The sequence below is a fragment of the Somniosus microcephalus genome, chromosome 22 (genome assembly GCF_052327205.1).
Source record: "Somniosus microcephalus isolate GS21.2 chromosome 22, FLI_Smic_1.0, whole genome shotgun sequence".
In the NCBI taxonomy this organism is placed as follows: Eukaryota; Metazoa; Chordata; class Chondrichthyes; order Squaliformes; family Somniosidae; genus Somniosus; species Somniosus microcephalus.
Window position 1 is genome coordinate 12,352,254 of NC_141008.1, and position 21,919 is coordinate 12,374,172.

Here is a 21,919-nt window from a genome sequence, read left to right on the forward strand (position 1 = left end):
AAGATAGGAGCAGGAGTAGGCCATTTGGCCCCTTGAGCCTCCTCTGCCATTTAATGAGATCATGGCTGATCATCCAAATTCAGTACCCTGTCCCTGCTTTCTCCTCATATCCCTTGATCCCTTTAGCCTTAAGAAATATATCTAACTCCTTCTTGAATATATTTAATGAATTGGCCTCAACTGCCTTCTGTGATAGAGAATTCCACAGGTTCACCACTCTCTGGGTGAAGAAATTCCTCCTCATCTCAGTCCTAAATGGCTTACCCCTTATCCTTAGACTGTGACCCCTGGTTCTGGACTCCCCTGCCATCAGGAACATCCTTCCTGCATCTAGTCTGTCTAGTCCTGTTAGAATTTTATAAGTTTCAATGAGATCCCCTCTCATTCTTCTAAACTCCAGCGAACAGAAGCTCAGTCGACCCAATCTCTCCTCATACGTCATTCCTGCCATCCCAGGCATCAGTCTGGTGAATCTTCGCTGCACTCCCTCCATGGCAAGAACATCCTTCCTCAGATAAGATGACCAAAACTGCACACAATACTCAAGGTGTGGTCTCACCAAGGCTCTGTACAACTGCAGCAAGACATCCTTATTCCTGTGCTCGAATCCTCTCACTATGAAGGGCAACATACCATTTGCCACCTTAACCACCTGCTGCACCTGCATGCTTACCTTCAGCGACTGGTGCACAAGGACACCCAGGTCTCGTTGCACTTCCCCTTCTCCTAAGCTATTGCCGTTCAGATAATAATCTGCCTTCCTGTTTTTGCCACCAAAGTGGATAACCTCGCATTTATCCACATTATACTGCATCTGCCATGCATCTGCCCAATCACCCAACCTGTCCAAATCATCCTGGAGTTTCTCAGCATCCTCCTCACAGCATGCACGCCCACCCAACTTTGTGTCGTCTGCAAACTTGGAGATATTACATCTAATTCCCTCGCCTAGATCATTAATATATATTGTGAATAGCTGGGGTCCTAGCACCGATCCCTGCGGTACCCCACTAGTCACTGCCTGCCACTCGGAAAAAGACCCGTTTATTCCAACTCTTTGCTTCCTGTCTGCCAACCGGTTCTCTATCCAAGTCAGTACCTTACCCCCAATCCCATGTGCTTTAACTTTACACGCTAATCTCTTATGCGGGACCTTATCGAAAGCCTTCTGAAAGTCCAAATACACCACATCCACTGGTTCTCCCTTATCTATTCTACCAGTTACAGCCTCAAAAAATTCCAGTAGATTAGTCAAGCACGATTTACCTTTTGTAAATCCATGTTGACTTTGTCCGATCCCGTCGCTGTTTTCCAAATGCTCTGCTATTACGTCTTTTATAATGGACTCTAGCATTTCCCCCACTACCGATGTCAGGCTTAATTCCCTGTTTTCTCTCTACCACCTTTTTTGAATAGTGGGGTTTACATTAGCTACCCTCCAATCCATGGGAACTGTTCCAGAGTCTCTAGAATTTTGGAAGATGACCAGCAATGCATCTACTATTTCTAGGGCCACTTCCTTAAGTACCCTAGGATGCAAGCTTACTCTCATATTCTATTTTCCCCCTCTTAATTAATCCCTTTGTCCTCCTTTGCTGAATCCTAAACTGCTCCCAATCCTCAGGTTTGCTGCTTTTCCTGGCCAATTTATATGTCCTCTCCTTGGATCTTATGCTATCCCTAATTTCCCTCGTTAGCCACGGTTGAGTCACCTTCTTTGTTTTATTTTTATGCCAAACAGGGATGAACAAATTCTGTAGTTCATCCATGTGATCTTTAAATGTTTGCCATTGCCTATCCACCGTCAACCCTTTGAGTAACATTCCCCAATCAATCCTACCCAACTCGCACCTCATACCATCGTAGTTTCCTTTATTTAAATTCAGGACCCTAGCCTCTGAGTCAAATACTTCACACTCCATCTTAATGAAGAATTCGATCATATTATGATCGCTTCGCCCCAAGGGGCCTCGCTCAACAAGATTTCTAATTAATCCTTTCTCATTACATAATAATACCCAGTCTAAGATGGCCTGATCTCTAGTTGGTTCCTCGACATGTCCAGGAAACCATCCCGTATACACTCCAGGAATTCCTCCTCCACGGTATTGTTACTAATTTGGTTAGCCCAATCTATATGTAGATTAAAGCCACCCATAACTGCTGTGCCCTAATTGCATGCGTCTCTAATTTCCCGTTTAATGCCATCCCCAACCACAGCATTACTGTTTGGGGGTCTGTATACAACTCCCACTAACGTTTTCTGCCCCATGGTATTTCTCCGCTCTATCCATACAGATTCCACATCATCAGAGCTAATATCCTTCCTTACTATTGTGTTAATCTCCTCTTTAACTAGCAATGCTACCCCACCTCCTTTTCCTTTTTGCCTGTCTTTCCTGAATATTGAATACCCCTGGATGTTGAATTCCCAGCCTTGGTCACCCTGGAGCCATGTCTCCGTAATCCCAATCATATCATATCCGTTTACGTCTATTTGCGCAGCTAATTCATCCACCTTATTACGAATGCGCCTTGCATTAAGACACAAAGCTTTCAGGCTTGTTTTTTTAACACTTGGACCTTTTAGAATTATTATTTACTGTGGCCATGTTTGATTTAAACCCTTGATTTCTCTGACTGCCACTTTTGCTTTTCTCCTTCCTGTCTTTTGCTTCCATCCTTGCTTCCCTTTCCTCTGTCTCCCTGCACAGGTTCTCAACCCCTTGCCATTTTAGTTTAAACCCTCCCCAACAGCACTAGCAAACAGACTTCATCGGGTAGTCATTGCATTGTGAATATAGATCAGATTACATCTATCACAGCCTTGCTTGTTGTGATAGGTAGGTTAACATCAGGATAGTTTGATCAATAATCTGTGACTACTTTACTCTTGTTAAATCCCCTCCTGCTTTTTGCCATGATCTGTGTATAGCTGAGTGGGGACTCTCTTGGTTTGTTACCTGGATTTGTGCAAACTGCACGATGTGCATATTGACACTGTGGGTGATGCTTTGATTTGGTTTTGGCCAGTAGAATTCTACTCGCACGTGCTGTTGATATTATGTGATGCCTGAATGTCCTTTGTGTATCTTTGACAATATAATTGTAGAATCATTTATCTTCACCGCAGTTCGTGTTCTGAGAACAGACTTCTTATTGCCAACTCCAGAATATCAAATTATATTGACTTTGGTAGGAAGCAGTTTATAAATGTGTTCACACTTTTATCGATCTTTTGCGGCAGTCGGTTTCCCTGTGTTCTAAATCTGGTTTGAAGTTGACGTTATTTTAACTGGGTCCATTCTCGTGTTGCTTTCCACTTCTGACTCTGGAGGCATTGTATCGAACTGGTGACGAGGTTTGCTGTTAGCCAAGCACGCCTAGGCTTGAGCCTTTTCTTACACGTGAACTCACCCTTTCCCTCGCTTTGCTTTAGTAGCAGCCATCTCTTTAAGGTGCTGCTTTGCTGTATTTCTGTCACTTGCTCCTGTGATTTGCTTTATTTGGCTTTGTGTGTTTTCCGCAGCGCTGAATCGTGCCCTACCATCTTTTCTAGTCCTATGTCACGGTCTCACAGCAGTGCTGTCATGCTGCTGTTTTTTCATCCTGCACAATGTTATCCGTAATGAGGGAGCTGTTTAATGCTGCACACTCCCGAGTCTGCCAGTGTCTTTAATTCCGGCACACAACTGCCTGCAGATTGTTTGGAACCTCTTGCATTAAATAGATACCTCTCAGATGTGATCTTTCTATGGAAAACAGCATTTCTCAAACTGCTTGATTACTTTTCCTACCTTTCGCTTATCTGCATTATTTTCCTAGATGAAGGTGTTTATAACCCAAGCGCCTCATCTATTACTATAAGCAATACTCCAGTCTATCACTTTTTTCTCGCTAATCCCTATGTTGTCTTGTAATTGTTTAAACTACTTCCAATTTCTGGTACTTTTTAGTCGCGATGGTTCCCACAGTCGACGGCCAATGTTTATTCACTTGCATACTACAGGCTTTGGCCTATTTCATTCTGTTTTCTCGGAATGTGCACCCTGCAAATAACACTTCTGATACCATGTAGTGGTATTTATATGGATGTCTTTCTGTCTATCAAAGAATTAGATCATCTTTAAGGCAGCTAGCGATGCAAGTTCAAAACAGGATATTTATTCGGAATAAAAACAGAAAATGCTGGAGATACTCAGCAGGTCAGGCAGCATCTGTGAAGAGAGAAACAGAGTTAACGTTTCAGGTCGATGACCTTTCATCAGAACTAGAAAAAAAAAATCTGACGGAAGGTCATCGACCTGAAACGTTAACTCTGTTTCTCTCCACAGATGCTGCCTGACCTGCTGAATATCTCCAGCATTTTCTGTGTTTATTTCAGATTTCCAGCATCTGCAGTATTTTCTTTTTGTATTTATTCGGAATGTCCTCCTGAGGTAACGACTTCTGCCGATTGATGTATTACTTTGTCGTCAATTTTTTTTTTGCCAGCTTGACTGATGTGTGGATTAATATTTCATATGTACTGCTAGAGCCCAAAGGAAAGTGTTGTGGAATGAAAAAATTAGAAACGAGCAAAAGAAACGAGCTGAACTACAGAAAATGTTCAACCACAAAAGAAAGCCAGAGAATATAGAATGATGGGGTGGGCCGATTGGGTTGTTTAAATGAGCCATTCTCTCTTAATATCACCCCTTTTTTTTTTTTAAACACAGTGAGGGATTATCGGTTGACGCAGGTTTGTGAGCCTGAATACACGGCAGCTCAACCTCAACTCATCCAGTTCCTACAGCACTTTATGTTAATCTACAGCCATCTACTGCAGACCAATATAGACAGCAGCTTCCCGGATGCGGTGGAGGCAACTTGGCTCCAGTCACTAGCTCTAAAGGGTCTCTACAAAACGCTGCAGGTAATCACTTGTGTAAATGACCTTGATATGTTAGTTTGATTGGCTTTCACAACCACGTCCATCCTTATTTTTCTCACTCTGTGAGTTTCTCACTGTTTGGATCTCTGCTGCTCTCATTCTCTGACTGTGTCTTTCTCACATCCTCAGTCTCTCTCTCTCCCACTCTCTTTTGTGCTCCTTTGCTCAACCTGTGTCTCACTTGCATGCTCTATTTGTCTCCCTCCCTTTGGTGCGGTCTTGTGCGCTCTACTTCTGTATCACCCTCTTTGTCTCCTTCATCTTGGCACACTCTGTCTTGTTCTCTATGCTGTACCTTTGACTGCTCTCGCCCTTGCACTCTCGCTCATGCGCTCTCATTTTGTCTCTGCTCGCCCTCTGCGTGCACCCGTGCACTTTCTGTCTCTCTCAATCTCTCTCGTGCACTTGCTCTCCAAGTGGAAGCGAAGCATACTGCTGGAAAAATACAAACAAAATGAATAATGTTTCCTAAAATGCTGCTACACGCCTCAGAAATATGAGAGCAAAGAGATAAAAGAGGGAGCAAAAGAGGTGGGAAAGGAGAATGAGAGGCGGGGATGAGTTTAATTCTCGAGTAGCGTGAAAATAGTATATTTTTGGGGTGGGGGGGGGGAAATAAAAAGTCTATTCTAGTGAGCAGTGCCATGGAGCATTAGGGCAGGATATCCTTCCTGCAGGTTCCAATGTCTGCTGGGTGACCAGTGAGGGGCACCGAGTGGAGGGTTGGTGCTTTACTAAGGGGTGAGTCTGATCAGGCTCCCAAGTAATATTTGATGGATTGCAAGGGTCTTTGAGGCTTTTCTTTAATAATATCGTGGATATGTGGTATACCTGAACCGTGCTATGACCCTCCTGTGATTTGGTCCTATTGTAGCGATAATGCCCTGCTCACCAGCGGATCATCAGGACTTTGTTGTTGAGCTGGCTGCTGATGAGAAAGTCCCAACAGTTTTCAGTTGCTAACTCTTCTGCCTCTGTGTTGCAGAAACACAGCGTTGAAGAGATCCATCCAATCATTCTACAATCTGGTTTGATCAAACTGCTGGAGAAGAAATGCACCAAGGGGACAGGGTTTAGTAAGCTGTGGCTGCTTTGTGACCTGGAGGTAAGAACAGCACATTCATACAGCGTTGGGTTTCTAAATACATGGGTCATGTCTCTGTCATCATTTAATGGCCCAAATTGTGCCACTAACTGCGAACTGAATTGCCAGAATTTGAGATGCTATAAACAGATCTGTACTTGGCCTCCCCTGACTTCATACTTCAAACTGGTCAGAAAAATGCATGTGCAAAGTTCCCTTCCAGTGACCGTGAAATGGGATGCCCTATTAATCTTTGATATGATAAATTTAACTCCGCAAGAAATGTAGCTGTTTTGAATTTGGCACAAGATACTGAAACCAGCCACATCTTCGAGTCTAGAATACACCAGATTCACGAAAAATTAATAGTGTTAGACTTCAAGCTTAATCTCACTTTGTTCTTTGTTGTACACAAGACCCTGTCGATCATGATGTATTCGTCAAAGAAGGAGATCAGTACCACTGCTGAAGGGGCAGACTCTGAGACGGAGGAGAAGGAACAGGTTCCAGATCATGAGTCTAAGAGCACGAGTTCTGTGTTTGATCTAGATGAAACCAAACCCGATCCCTTGGAAGGACTTGATGAAGCTACAAAAATTTGTTTCCAGGTATGGATGGAAACTTATATAAAAAAAAAAATTCTATGACTATTAATTATATTGAAGGTAAAGGTCCGGAGCTCTGGCATACAGTGTAGTAACTATTCCAGCGGATTAGCACTCTGGTCACTTATTCAGCCTTTGAGTTACTTGGACATTAAAGGGATCAAGGGATATGGGGAGAAGGCAGGGACAGGGTACTGAATTTGGATGATCAGCCATGATCACATTAAATGGTGGAGCAGGCTCGAAGGGCCGAATGGCCTACTCCTGCTCCTATCTTCTATGTTTACTTACTGAGCGCTAAGAATTAGTGGTGTAAGTGAATCCTGTTTAAAGACCATTTGGTGAGGTCCCTTTCTTTCATTAATTGAGATTGATGTGGGCTTATCTGTACAATAGAGCAGTGTCTCATCTACTTGTCTCACCATATTTCTCCCTGAAGATGTTGGCCGCTTGCTGGACTCCTGGTGTCACCTCACTCCAGGTGCCTGTTATTTATGTGGCACCTCATTTCACAGAATGTTGGAAGGCTATTTGACCTCGTGGGACTTTGGAACTGAGTGTGTGTGTGTGTGTGTGTGTCTGTGTGTGTGTGTCTGTGTGTGTGTGTCTGTGTGTGTTTCTCTTCCTGCACAAGGGTTCTGAAATATTTCTGTCTGCCTAACTTGGGGAAGTTGTAACCAACTGTAGCACCCTGTCACCACTCTGACTGAAATCGGCAGACTCAGTACAGACTGAGGCCCTAGGCCCTTTCTCACCTGTATGGCTTACTACTCGCTAGATAATCTCATCGAGCCATTGGGGGAACTGCGTCGTGGTGGAGGCAAATCTAGATTTCAGCTTTTATAAAGCACTTTCCATGCTTGAACCAGAAATACAGTAACTTAAAAGCATTATTAGAGCAGGCCCAATGGGATAATAGCCGATGCTTTATTTCCTAACCCTGTGGTCCCAGGTTTTGAGACACAATCCTATTTACTCTTCACATCTGCTCCTATGTTCTCAGGTGGACCGACAGGCTAGCTGCGATTATCTCCTGTCAGGAGACAATAAGATGCACCCCTCGCAAAGCTAAATGTTATGTTAGAGTAGAAATTGTGACAAAATGGTGGAGAGGTTTTGGCTTGTTCACTTACTCTTTCTCACTTGGTGAAAACTGTATTGCGGCAAGGACCCATCTAAGAAACGATTTAAGCAAGTGCCAAGGTTCAAACTGAAATCTCTGGATCCTTATATTTGTGTTGGTTATTTCTGCCTGTACTCTGCTGTTCCATCTATTGGAGGGAGGCAGCAATTGGAATGTTTATTTCTGTTATAAGGGAGATATGTTTTCCCCCAGATAACTCATGATGCTCTAAATGCACCTTTGCACATTCTACGAGCCATGTATGAACTTCAGATGAGGAAAACGGACTGCTTCTTCCTTGAAGTTCAAAAACGGTAAGTATAGAATATTAAAATTATATAAAGTCCTGTCAGCCTTCTGCTACCAAAGCCCTGTGAGGTGCTCTGTGGTTCAAGAGCCAGTACTGCTTTGGTTGCAAAATGTTTCTGAAGATTTTTATAATTTATCTACCCAAGATTTGGCCATCGTCAACATTGCATTAAATCTTTGTTCGTCTGTAATGTTTGCCTTGGTATTGTACAAATTTCTCAAAAGCTTGCAAACAACATTTCTGTAAAGGAGAGCTCTGCGTATATAGACATGCCCATTGACGCTCACACTCGTCCACTTGAGCACCCGTAGCTCTTTGGATTAGGGTAACGTAATGTTAAAAGCATTGCCTGCACTGGGAAAGCCACCCATGGGTTTCGGCTTGGCTCAGTTGTAGCACTGTTACTTCTAAGTCAGAGGATCATAAGTCCAAGCCCTGCTTCAGGCCTAGAACACACAATCTCGGCTGACGCTACACCGCAATGCTGAGAGCGAGCTTGATTGTTGCATGAGACGTTAAACCCAGGCCCCATCTGCCTGGTCAGGTGAATGTAAAAGATCCCATGGCAATATTTGAAGAAGAGCAGTGGAGTTCTCCAAGTGTCCTGGCCAATATTTATCCAATTCATTATCTCACTGATGTTTGCAATGATTACACTTCCAAAGTAATTCATTTACTTTGGGACATGCGGAGGACATGAAAAGTACTATATAAATGCAAATTTGTTCTTTCTAACAGTTTTTGGACAGTAGCATTGCATTGGCAAACTTGTCCAAGAACAGACTGAACCTAGACTCTGTCAGTATTTGTTGGATTCATTACTGTAATAAATGCGTTATCTGTGTATGGCAGTAGTATGTGAAGCACCTCTTTTTGGTGGGGCTTGAATTCACAGCAGCTGATGAGTAGAAGTACTAAAAGTTAGAGCACAGAAACAGGCCATTCAGCCCAACTGTTCTATGCTGGTGTTTATGCTTCACACGAACATCCTCCCATCCCTCGTCATCTAACGCCATCCATATCCTTTTTTGCAATAAGACCGGAACTGTACACAGTACTGTAAGTGTAGTCTAATCAAGGTTCTATATGTTTAACATAACTCCCTGCTTTTCAATTCTATTCCTCTAGAAATAAACTCCAGTTATTTGTTTGCATTTTTTTATGGCCTTGTTAAACTGCGTTGCTACTTTTAATGATTGTGAATGTGTACCCCCAGACTCCTTTGCACCTCTACCCCATTTAGACTCTTATTTTCTAAGGAGTAGGTGGCCTCCTTAGTCCTCCTACCAAAATGCAGTACCACACACTCATCCATTTTGAAAGTTGCCATTTACACATCCATTTTGCAAGTTTATTAACGTCTTTTATTTTGTCGCAGTCTTTCCTCGGTATTCACTAAATCCCCCAATTTGGTGTCATTCACAAATTTTGGAATTGTACTTCTGATTTGAGTCCATGGTAAACATTGGTCCCAGGACCGATCCCTGTGGAACACCACTTCCCACCTTCTGCCAGCCTGAATAATGCCGCACATTAGTTTATAAAAAAAAAACCTTGCAAGTTGGGCACTACATCCCGATCTCACTGTAATACTGCAGGTTACCTCTGTCTGAGAGAAATGTTTAACTTTTCAAAATGCATCGATAATGAAGTCAATTTGCTAAGAGTGACCTGAAGCATTGCAGCATTTCTACCTTTTTGTACTGTTTTCCCCCCCCCCCCCAGGTTTGATGGCCATGAAATTACTACAGATGAGACAATCCAGTCCATGTCTTTGAAGTGGCAGCCGAGCAAAGCCTCCCGTACAGAAGACCACAACACGAAAGCTGTCGACACTGACATGATGATTGTACCATGTGTGGTGTGTCCTTTTCCTTAGTTAATGGTCTCTGTGTTTAGCCTTAAAAATTCAAACTTGATGTTTACAGTGTACCAAAATACTCACTCCTCCTTGGGGTTAAAAACCTGTCTGCCAGGTATACGATCAGATCATATCTAAAGTAGAATTTCAGGGTAAGGCGTTAACGCTGGCTTATCCTAGAGAAATCGTACATGTGTGCAGGAATGGTAGGCCCTTACAGAAATGTCTAAGTGGCGGAGAAGCGATTCCAAGACCTGCACATGATGGCAAGCTTCTGAGTATGTGGTAGCTACAGTATAAAGTCACTCTGTTGAAGATTTAATTTGCAATTCATGAAAATTTTAGTCACGGTAATTTTATTAAGTTATTGTGGTCTGGGAAGGCCCTCGAGGAATTTGATCAGCGCCATGAACTCAAATATTTAATCTTAAATGGGGTTGGATCTGGAGTTGGTCTTAATTTTGAGGACCATCATCAAAGTGCCAAAATCCCAATAGTATGATCAGATCTTTGAAATATGTCACAACATGATGTCCTGCCCAGTGTAAGGGATGCTAGTAGAGGAGCAGCAATACAAGGCACACCTGGTACTGCACTACTGATGCAGTCTGCACTTCAAAACACTCTGCACCTAGTTCAAGTATCACTTAATTCCTCAGCATTTTCTTTTCAGGTGGCTGGACTGTAGCGTATAAGATCAGGGGTTGTTTTTTGTTGTTGTAGATTCCTCATGGATCTAATTGAAGCTACTGGATTCTCAGAAGACTGTCCTGGGCATGATTTAAACCTAGGCCCTGAAGTAAAGTGTAGTATCTAAACAACCGTTCCTGAGGATTTTACCAGCTTTCTAACATGCTAAAGTCTTGTTGCTGTCAAATAATATCTGTGGACATTCCTAATGGAGAATGTGGTATTGACTAATGCTGTATTGCACACAGAGTGACCTGGTAAAAAGAAAAACTTTGAATGCTGGAAAGCTGAAATAATACAGAAAATGCTGGAAATTGTCTCTGTCCTGGTGAATCCTACCATTCAATTCATTAATTTGTTTTTCTTGTATGGAATACATCCTTCTCGCACTGCTGGATGGACTGGTCTCGGGGCTATCTCTGTCAAAGGTCACGTAAAGCAGCTGTGCTTGCTTGTGTCTTATAGGAGCTTCTGCACAGCACACCGCCATTGGGTGCACTGTACCTCAAGGTCTGGGTGGGACGCTTGTCGCCATGGATGTTCAGCTGAATTGCACTATGTAGGACCTTAATAGCTGTTGAATCTTGAGCTGGGCTTCAAACCATATATCTCGCCCATCACCAAGGTCCCACTTACTTCCACCTCGGTCACGCCAGTTGCCTTTGCACTTAACTCCCATCCACAGCTGCTGAAACCCTATTTACATACTTTATCATCTCCGACTTTGACTTCAGCGTCCTTCTTACTGGCCTCCTGAGTTCCACTTTATGCAAACTGCAAACTTTTCCAAAACTCTGCTGCTGGTATCCTGCCCTGTACTAAGCCCAGCTCACCCATCACCGTCATCCTCACTCAACTCCATTGACCCACCTGCATTAAATTCAAAGTCCCTCAATGGACTCTTTCCACCCTACCTTCTGCAATCTCCTCCAGCCCTACATCCCTGCCCATTGCATTCAGACTTCAGATTCTGACCTGTGCACCATCTGTCTCTGCTCTCCTCCCCCATCTCTACCATCAGTAGCCGAGCCTTCAGTCTCATCGCTTTTCTCCAACTTCCTCCTTCTTGCTCTGCCTTTTAAACAAATCTCTCCAAACCTATCTTTTCAACCCTGCTTTTAGTCATCTCTCTCACTGCTCAGTGTCTTGTTTCTCCCTTGTTGACTTCTCATGCTATATAAATGCAAGTTGTTGTCATCCTGCACTGACTCCTTTCTCCTCGACCCACAAAGGACCCGGTTGGGCAGTCATTTTGATAAACTTCACAGCTATTTGGAAGAGGGTCACAACTGACACTCAAGTCTTAAGAGTTTCTAACCGAGTTTCCCTGTACATTTTTAAGGTATGGACCTGCCCGCTCATTTGAGATACCCTTGATTAGTGGTTGAGACCTAGTCTTTCACCTGCACCAATTGAGTGAATTCAACCATCAATAATGGAATGGCTTTTAATTCTCACTATTTCATGGTGCCCAAGAAGTCTGGAGGAATACCATCCCATCCTAGATCTTTGAGCATTGAACAAGTTCCCTTGCAAGCAACAAGATAATAACACTTCCTCAGATCACAGACCATGTGACAGTCATCCTTTATGTGGCAGACATTTTGAGTTGTGGACAATAGGTGGAAGCAGATGTCACTTGTGTTATCAGTTACTGCAATCTCCTAGAGCTTGCTTGGTTGAACGCACCAACCCCTCCACCATTCTTGGGCAGTTATTTGTTTTATATGGGCCTAAGGTGATTGGTCACTCACTCATTGTAGCAGGCTCCTTTAGTGGATTGTAGATCTCCATCTCCCAGTCCTCGGCTCCCCTCGTGGTGGAGATGGTTCCTGTATCCAGGGACCTGGGGTCAGCTGTGACGGTCGAGAGCCGGATGTTTCTTGGTCTTACAGAGGGGGGAGGTTTCCAGGTCTCCCGAGCGCAGGCACTGAGTGTCTTGGAGGTGTAGTGTGACCAGTCAAACAGTGATTAACACCTTCTGGCAATTGAGACACTTGGAGGGGAGGTTGGGCAGTCACCTTAACCTGACTCGGCAACATGATCACTCCACCGTAGTATGTGGGAGATGCAGTGAGAACGCCATTGGTCAGCTGTGTCCGTTTTTGCCCAGTCTGCTTGTCTGAGTCTCCGATGCATGCAGGAGAATTGGAGTGATGCACATAAATTGGTCCATCTTCCCTGACCCTATTCCCTTTCAAAAGGGAATTGGATATATACCGGAAAAGGAGAAATTGTCAGAGATATGGGGAAAGAGCAGGGGCGTGGGACCAAATGGATAGCTCATCAAAGAGCCAGCACAGACCCGATGGGCCAAGTGGCCTCCTTTGTGCTGTATGATTCTATGATACCAAAATGCAGTTTTACAGATGGCTTGTTGAATGTAAAATACATTATTACTATCTAGCTGTTGGGAAACCCAAAAGATCGGTAAAATCTCAGTCCAATAGTTCCACAGCTGCCTCCTGGGCATCCCTGAAACCGGTGTCCATATCCAACATGTATGGCTACTGCACCGAGTAATCAATGTTCCACCAATAAATGCTATTTCTGTTGAAACCTGTGGAAAACACTTCATTTAGGAGTATTGCCCTAGCTCGTGGAATTCCTGTCTTCCCCACCCACCCCTCCTAGTCCTGACTCTTACATGGTTGTTTTCTAGCATTGTGTAAAGGGTGCTGTCTCTAGGAGAAAGAAAGACTACTTTACTTTACCTTGCAGGGCCATCTTCATTCTTGAGTGTCCTGCACAATTTTTAAAATATCATTCTTGAGATATGGGCGTCGCTGGCAAGGCCGGCATTTATTGCCCATCCCTAGTTGCTCTTGCGATGATGGTGAGCCTTTTTGAACCGCTGCAGTCTGTGTGGTGAAGGTGCTCCCACAGTGCTGTTTGGCAAGGAGTTCCAGGGTTTTGTCCCTTACCGTGCTTCTATCTGGACGTCCCCTCAGGTACTGTAGGGAGTGTAAATAATATCTTTCAGGAAATGTTTTGAGCAAATTGAACAGGCACAGCAGGGTAGGCCCTTACTTACCATGCATGGACGTGGCTGGTTTACATGGGGATGGCTCATGATGTAACACAACGTCTCCAAAGGGAGGTGGTCCCTTTTGACATTTCTCTTCTCGTGTACCCCCAACAAAGTAGGCTAGCCCACTCCAGTGGTGTCTGGAGGATGCTGTTCAGACGAACAAAGACCCTATAAGTTGGGTAAACAGGCTCCTACCTTCCAATCCAATGATTAATGGACCGGCTATGCATTTCCAGCATTTTCTGCTTTTTATTTCAAGTAACCAATTAATATCTTCTTGTACTAGTTCTGTGATAAAATTACGACACAACCCTTGTAACTTGCACTCACCAACATCACCCCTCTCCACAGCACAAGATCATGGGAAAGCCCTGCACGCTGGTAAGTGGCCAGTAATTTCCACATTGAAGAAATCGAACCTACTTCACCTAGCGCATGCATTGAAATCTAATTGCATATTTAACTGATCAATACAGGGCTTACCTGCCGCTTTAAAAAAAAATCCTAATGTTCCCCTTTTCATTTTTCTGTATTCTGTTTATATGCAACTCTGTACTCAAAAAGGTAGGTTAAAATAGACAAATCTTTGCAAACAGACTTCTATGCCAACAGTATGGGTGCGTACCATGTTCTAACCACGTTGGTCTACTTGGGATAGCCTGAAAATCATCGCTTAAAGCAGGAATTTGCTTACAGCAGACTTGCATATAAATGGTTGGGTCGTAACTGAATTTAAGTTTTCTGTGCAAAACTCTTCCCCTTACTGTGCTCCTGGAATGAGGTGTGAATACTGCAATGGTCCTGCTGGCATGAGATGGGTGCTTTGAGCAATGGAATGAGGGGGAATCTTCTGTCATCCTGTCCTTTAAACGTGGGTTAAGAAGTAAGAAGCCAACTGTTTAGCCGGTTACTTCTCTATTAATCAGCAAAGTGCTGTGAACTCGCCCTGGAGTAAAGCATACAAGTCTAAAGGAGATGCAGTTATCTGTGTTACTGATTTCTGTATTCCTCGTCTGTGTAGGTTAATACAGTGCTACGTTAGATTTTTCAGTATTGGTAAAACTGAGAGTCTCCCTCCTCCCTGTTTGCCGATCCAGCCCAGCACATATCAGTGAGAATCTATTAATTTTTCTTTGATCTCATCTTTACCCTCCCCTCCTGCAGATGGGGACATATCTTGGGCTACAGGTCTGTGACTGTCGCCGGCTGTTTGTCCAAGTGACTACACACATTGTGACAGCCTAGGCAGTGATTGGTGGGTGGCATTCTTGGCCAACATCTGCACTTTATGCGTCTACCCACTGACCCACCAAGGAGCTTGCTCCTGTGTTCATCGGAACTGGGTGCTGTTTGGTGCTGGAGTTTAGCACGCTAATCATGTCAACATCAGGCACTCCCAGCTCAGGAAAACTGCAATTAGAATAAAGGCCCTCAACTGTGCCCCAACAATATACCTCGGCCCCAACCTTGAGCACCTCTACTGCACCAGTTTGGCATTTTTTTCTGTTTTCCACACCAACCATTCTGAGGCCTGTCTTGAGTGATATTGCCCATTCGTACCAAATCGGGGGCACATCTTGGCTCTATGGGCACTAGGAACAGGATTGAGACTGGCCAATTTTATTTCACATAGAACCCTTGCAGCCAGGAGACTTTGATCCCACCAGTCTAGGCTGGATTTGAACTCTGCTCCCAGAGGTGAAAACCCACTGCACCACCTGGTTCTCTCTTTTTAAAATCTAAATTTGCTTCTTAAAATATTGCGAGCATTACAGTTAAGCACATCGGAAAGACCTGTAATAAGGTGTACATGTTATTTAGCAGTCGACCACTTTTCCTGCAACTCTTGGCACTGCCATGTTTATCACAATTTGATATGTTGGCATAGTACAGTAGAGTGCCAACATATGGTGAACAGCGGCCTACTGAGATACGGGTTCACTGTTCAACCCTGTGACTGAGTTGTGTGCATCTCCCACGCTGCTGTGGCAGGCTTGAGACCCGGGAGCAGTCCTTTTGCAGGTGGTGCATTGAGCTGGGCAGAAAATAAGGTTCATACCCTCGGAAGTGTTACCCCATGCCCCTCAAACAATCAGAATTAAAATGATAGAAACGAGAGTAAATAATAAAAGCATCGAGAAAATTAAACTGGTCATTCAGTTCAGAAGGATTCCATTGTATTTTTTTTTTTTTAAAAGCATCAACATCTTGTGGCTTATATTTAATTCATTTCTAAATTGGCTCCTCCAATGCTGAAGAGGCAGACTCCTGCTGTGGTACAGTTCCACAGGACTAGTCACTTCCAGTACCTCGTGCAGGTGACCATTCCTGTGTAAGCTTAGCCCAAGAGCCCTGGCGATCTATTCACCCACCAGGAGCATCCCGTACGAGCCTGTTCCTCACCTCGCCCAAAGGCTGCAGCAGGAGTGATTGGATAGTCATCAGGAGTGGGAATGCTGGCTGATCCTGGGCAAGTGGCGCTGAGGTCCATGACTGTTGCTACATCCTGACTGGTCTGTATGGCCCCGTCTTTACCATAAAGCCATCATGGGAACATAGGCCATTTAGCCCCTCAAGCCTGTCAATGAGATCATTGTTAATCTGTGACCTAACTTCGTAGACCCGTCTTTGCTCCATATCCCTGACAACCTGTGGTTAACAAAAATCTTATCAATCTCAGATTTAAAATTTAAAATTGACCTAACATCATCAACTGCCATTTGTGGAAAAGAGTTCCAAACTTCTACCACCCTTTGTGTGTAGAAGTGTTTCCTAATTTCACTCCTGAAAGGTCTGGCTCTAATTTTTAGACTCTGCCCCCCTAGTCCTAGACTCCCCAACCAGCGGAAATAGTTTCTCTCTCTCTACCCTATCTGTTCCCCTTAATATCTTGAAAACTTCGATCAAATCACCCCATAACCTTCTAAATTCCAGGGAATACAACCTTAGTTTGTGTAATCTCTCCTCATAATTGAAGCCTCAGTCCAGGTAACATTCTGGTAAACCTACGCTGCACTCCCTCCGAGGCCAATATATCCTTCCTAAGGTGTGGTGCCCAGAACTGCTCCCAGTGCTCCAGGTGTGGTCTAACCAGGGCTTTGTACAGCTGCAGCATAACTTCTACCCCCTTGTATTCTAGTCCTCTAGATATAAAGGCCAGCATTCCATTAGCCTTTTGATTATTTTCTGTACATGTTCATGACATTTTAATGATCTACGTACCTGGACCCCCAAGCCTCTTTGGACCTCCACCTCTAGCTTTTCACCGTTTAGAAAGTGCCCTGTTCTATCCTTTTTAAGTCCAAAGTGGATGACCTCGCAGTTATATTGAAATCCATTTGCCACAGTTTTGCCCATTCACTTAATCTATTTCTATCTCTTTGTAATGTTATGCTTCTATCTACACTGCTTGCAATCGGCAGCAAAAACTTGTACTTCATGCAGTGGCTGGGGCCTCTCTCTCTCGACACCCTTGTACTATTGCCCCAATAGCATTACTTCTTTACTGAAATATTTTGATACTTGGGTTTTAATTTTTGTGCAGAAATATTACGTGTAAAGGTTCATTTATAAACGAGCCATTTTTCTTGTAGACATTACAATATCACTACCACTTGTTTTTTTCATAGACTCATACAGCACATAATGAGGCCATTCGGCCCATCATGCCTGTGCCGGCTCTTTGAAAGAGCTCTCCAAGTAGTCCCACTCACCATCTCTTCCCCATAGCCCTGCAAATTTTTTCCCTTCAAGTATTTATCCAATTCCCTTATGAAAGTTATATTATTGAATCTGCTTCCATCACACTTTTCGGCAGTGCATGCCAGATCATCATAACCTCGTGTCGCCTCTGGTTCTTTTGCCAATTGCCTTAAATTTGTGTCCTCTGGTTACTGACCCTTTTGCCAGTAGAAACAGTTTCTTCTTACTCTATGAAAACCCTTAATAATTTTGAACAGCTCTATTAAATCTCCCCTTCTCCTTCTCTGCACTAAGGAGATCAACCCCAACTTCTCCAGTCTCTCCATGTCACTGAAGTCTTCCATCCCTGGCACCATTCTAGTAAATCATCTCCGCACCCTCTCCAAGGCTTTGACATCCTTCCTAAAGTGCGGTGCCCAGAATTGAACACACTACCCCAGCTGGGGCCGAACCAGTGATTTATAAACATTTAGCGTAACTTCCTGGCTTTTGTACTCTATTAATTAGGCTTCACCAATGGATGAAAATAACATCATAAACATTAAAGTGAACGATCAGCCATGGGGGAATATTTGAGATTGCTTTGTTTTGTTTCATCCTTAACCTGAAAATCTTTAGGTGCTGAGGTTTTCTGATTGGAAATTCTTTAAAGCATCGTGAACTAAATATGAGCGCACGATCAGATGATGATTGGCCAAAGTTTATTTGAAATAATCTCCAAATGGTACTGTAATGATTTTGTGAGTTTATTTAAATATAGGTGAATTTAACCTGTTTTTTTTAAACAGTCCAAGCCTCTGCGGTGTGAGAAGGCAACAGAGGAGACCAACCCTGTGACACAGAAACTCATAACCAACACAGAAAGTGACCTGCAGCTCAGCTTTGCCAAACAGCGGCGCACCAAAAGCTCCATGCTGCTGCACAAAGAGCTGGACACCCGCGGCAAGAGGACCGTGCGCGACTACCTCTACAAGGTCAACGAAGCCATCTCCATACTGTATGCCAGGCATGTGCTCGCTTCTCTGTTAGCTGACTGGCCAAGCGGCGTGCCGATCACAGAGGAAGTGCTGGGGCTCAGCTGCCCATCTCACATGGCCTACATACTTGACTTGCTTATGCAGCTGGAGGAGAAGCAGCTGTGGGAAAAGGTTGGTGATGAATGTTCAGGCTGCGAGCTGGGTCAGTACTTTACTCGGCAATATTTTAGTGAGGCATGCCTAGTTATCCAAAGTTTTTGCATCTTCACGTTCTTCCCTATGAAGTAATTGAAGGATTCACAGGCCGATGGGGTTATATGCATAGAAACATAGAAGATAGGAGCAGGAGTAGGCCATTCGGCCCCTCGAGCCTGCTCCGCCATTCAATGCGATCATGGCTGATCGTCCAAATTCAGTACCCGGTCCCTGCTTTCTCCCCATATCCCTTGATCCCTTTAGCCTTAAGAAATATATCCAACTCCTTCTTGAATATATTTAATGTATTGGCCTCTACTGCCTTCTGTGGTAGAGAATTCCACAGGTTCACCACTCTCTGGGTGAAGAAATTCCTCCTAATTTCTGTCCTAAATGGCTTACCCCTTATCCTTAGACTGTGTCCCCTGGTTCTGGACTCCCCGACCAGCGGGAACATCCTTCCTGCATCTAGTCTGTCCAGTCCTGTCAGAATTTTATAAGTTTCAATGAGATCCCCTCTCATTCTTCTAAACTCCAGCGAGTACAAGCCCAATCGACCCAATCTCTCCTCATACGTCTGCAGCAGGAGGGTTTTTATGGGCTCCCACAAGCCTTGCGATGTGTGGGGGTGGGGGAGGGGCGGTCCCCTGGATGTCGATGCAGAATTCAAAGCTCTGGTGTCCACTGGCTGGGACTGTTGGGAGCGGGGCTTGAACTCTGAGGCAGGAATGTTACCACTGAGACAGGCTCGCTCCTGTGCCATTGAAAGTAAAAGAGGGTTACTAGTGAGCAGAACTTTAATATTCAGTATTAAAGAAAGGACTTTAATTTCAACAACACCTTTCATTATTATGTTGTAATGTAGGAAATGCGGCAGCAAATTGGCACACTGCAAGCAGCAATGTGATAATGACCAGATAATCTGTGTTCTGGTGATGTTGATTGAGGGATAAATATTGGCCAGGACACCGGGCCACTTGCATAAGATGTTCTATAACGGATCTGTCCAGCAGCCGCCTCTCGGTTTAAAGTCTGGTCTAGCACTTACTGACATGCATCCCAGTGGTATTATTTACGGGACGCCACTTATCAAACATTGTTAATTGTTCAGCTGAAATACAAACTGTATAAAGCCCCAGTTCCTTTCTCTCCCTCCAGTAATGGTTAATTTATTCAAATGCTCCTCTAGAAATAGTGCCATGGGATCTTTCTGATCCCACCTGAGAGAGCAGACAGAACCTTGGTCTAAATTCTCAACCGAAAGACAGCACCTCTGACAGTGCAGCACTCCCTCAGTACTGCACTGGGAGTGTCGGCTTAGATTTATGCACCAGTCTCTGAAGTGCAACTTGAACCCACAAAATTCTGACTCGGAGGCGAGAGTGCTACCAACTGAGTCACGGCTGACACATGCTAATATTTAGTAAAATAATCACAAACCTAGAGCACTGACTTTATTGCACATAAACAGTACTCCACTGGAAATACCTAGTTTAGAGAGAGTTGTCAAGGTGGTTGGGATGCAAAGCTGTGCTACTCGACTCCGACTGTTTGGGAGTTGAAGCACCTTTTCAACTTCTGGTGACCCGTCCATCATGATCTCACTGAAAACATTGTTTTTTAAACTAGTTTCCAGAAAGAAACATCATTTTTTGCTATTTTTTTGATTGGGTTTAGCAAATCCTCTCTTCCCCCACCCCCCCCCCCCTTCTCTTTCCGCCCCCCCCCCCCTCTCAATTGAATTCAAGTCGCTTTATTGGCATGACAAGGTACATCTTATGTTGCCAAAGCATCGAAAAACATTCATGGTTGTACACAAAAATACAGATCTATCCATACAATGTATAAACAGATATATCCCTGAGTGTATAAATATACATTCATATAATTTGTATATACTCTTTTCTTAGGTTTACTGGTTGTCCCTCTGTTTATGGCAAGCTGTAACATAGTGTGCCGCTAAGGTTACACAGTTTCTCTGTTCCCCTAGTAGGTATGGGAGTTTTTGGTTGTCATTCAAATTTCTGAATTCAGGGCATATTTGTGTTAATTTTTGGTAGAAATTCTCCCTGATGCCCTGATATTTTCCACAAGCTGTGAGGAAGTGCATCTCTGTCTCCACCATTCCCTGACTGCAGTGAGAGCATATCCTGTCCTCTCTTGGTAGCCGGGTCTGTCTGTATCTGCCTTTTTCGATGGCCAGGCTATGTTCACTAAGTCTGTACCTTGTCATTGTTTTTCTCAGTTTGCTATCCTTTACCATGGTCAGGTATTCAGCCATGTTGTATTGTCTGTTTAGGGCCAAGTAGCAATTGAGTTTGTTTTGGGTTTTTGTTGTTTCTGCCCAATATGACAGGTATTTTTCCTTTTGCTTAGTGACAATTGTGTTGGGTCGAATTCTCTGTGCTACGATGTCACTGTCCTGGGGCTGGTTATTGTTAGTGGTTGCTTCACTGAGTCCCAGGACTAGTTGACTGAGGGTATTCTTCTTTATGGTCCTCTCTTGGCATTTCAGGGCTTCGTAATGATAGCAGTGGGGGTTGCTCATTTTTAGGTGTTTCCAAAATTTGGTGGCTCTTTTTTGAATAGTAATTATTAATGGATATTGGCCTAGTTCTGCCCTGCATGCATTGTTTACGGTTTTCCTTTGAGTCCAGAGGATACTTTTACAGAATTCTGCATGTAGGATCTCAATTGGGTGTTTGTCCCATTTTGCAAATTCTTGTTGCGTTAGCGGTCCCCACACCTCGCTTCCATAGAGTGCAATTGGTTCAATTACTGATTTAAAAATTTTGAGCCAAATGCTAATTGGGATTTCTATTTGGATTGATCTTCTAATGGCATAGAAAGCCCTTCCAGCTTTCTCTTTCAGTTCATTCACAGCCAGATGAAAGTTTCCCGTAGAGCTGATTTTTAAGCCCAAGTGTGTGTAGTTAGTGGTTTGTTCAATTTTAGTTGTTCCTAGTGTGAAATTTATTCTGGGTCCCTGATGTCTGGATCTTTGCTGGAACACAAGGACTTTGGTTTTTTGGTGGTTTATTGTCAGGGCCCAGGTCTGACAGGATGACTCCAGCAGATCCAGGTTCTGTTGTAGACCCTCCTTAGTTGGTGACAGCAGAACCAGGTCATCTGCAGAGAGGAGGAATTTAACCTTGGATTCATATAGGGTGAGGCCGGGTGCTGTAGATTGTTCAAGTAGTTTTGCCAATTCATTTATGTAAATATTAGAGTGTCGGTGAGATGGGCGAGCACTGCATCACACCATGCCCCTGTGGGAAGTATTTTGTTTGTTTGTCTCCAATTTTAACTGCACATTTATTGTTTGTATACATTGATTTAATTACATCATATGTTTTTCCCCCTACACCACTTTCAATAAGTTTCAAGAATAGACCGTCGTGCCAGATG

The 21,919-nt window shown here is 43.8% G+C and overlaps 2 protein-coding genes across 5 annotated transcripts in view; one reads left to right on the forward strand and one right to left on the reverse strand.

The window, feature by feature from the left end:
- atp2a3 (ATPase sarcoplasmic/endoplasmic reticulum Ca2+ transporting 3) overlaps positions 1-21,919 on the reverse strand; it is an 824,766-nt gene that overhangs the window by 345,665 nt on the left and 457,182 nt on the right. The window lies entirely within an intron of this gene.
- Positions 1-21,919, forward strand: part of zzef1 (zinc finger, ZZ-type with EF hand domain 1) — a 229,044-nt gene that overhangs the window by 141,409 nt on the left and 65,716 nt on the right. For 2 of the 3 annotated variants that reach the window (XM_085964180.1, XM_085964181.1), the window contains exons 34-40: positions 4,719-4,915; positions 5,919-6,038; positions 6,434-6,625; positions 7,959-8,059; positions 9,781-9,916; positions 13,989-14,018; positions 18,128-18,487. In XM_085964180.1, the coding sequence (XP_085820306.1) occupies positions 4,719-4,915; positions 5,919-6,038; positions 6,434-6,625; positions 7,959-8,059; positions 9,781-9,916; positions 13,989-14,018; positions 18,128-18,487 (1,136 nt within the window). The remainder of the gene's footprint in view (positions 1-4,718; positions 4,916-5,918; positions 6,039-6,433; positions 6,626-7,958; positions 8,060-9,780; positions 9,917-13,988; positions 14,019-18,127; positions 18,488-21,919) is intronic. The other variant, XM_085964183.1, reaches the window with a different exon arrangement.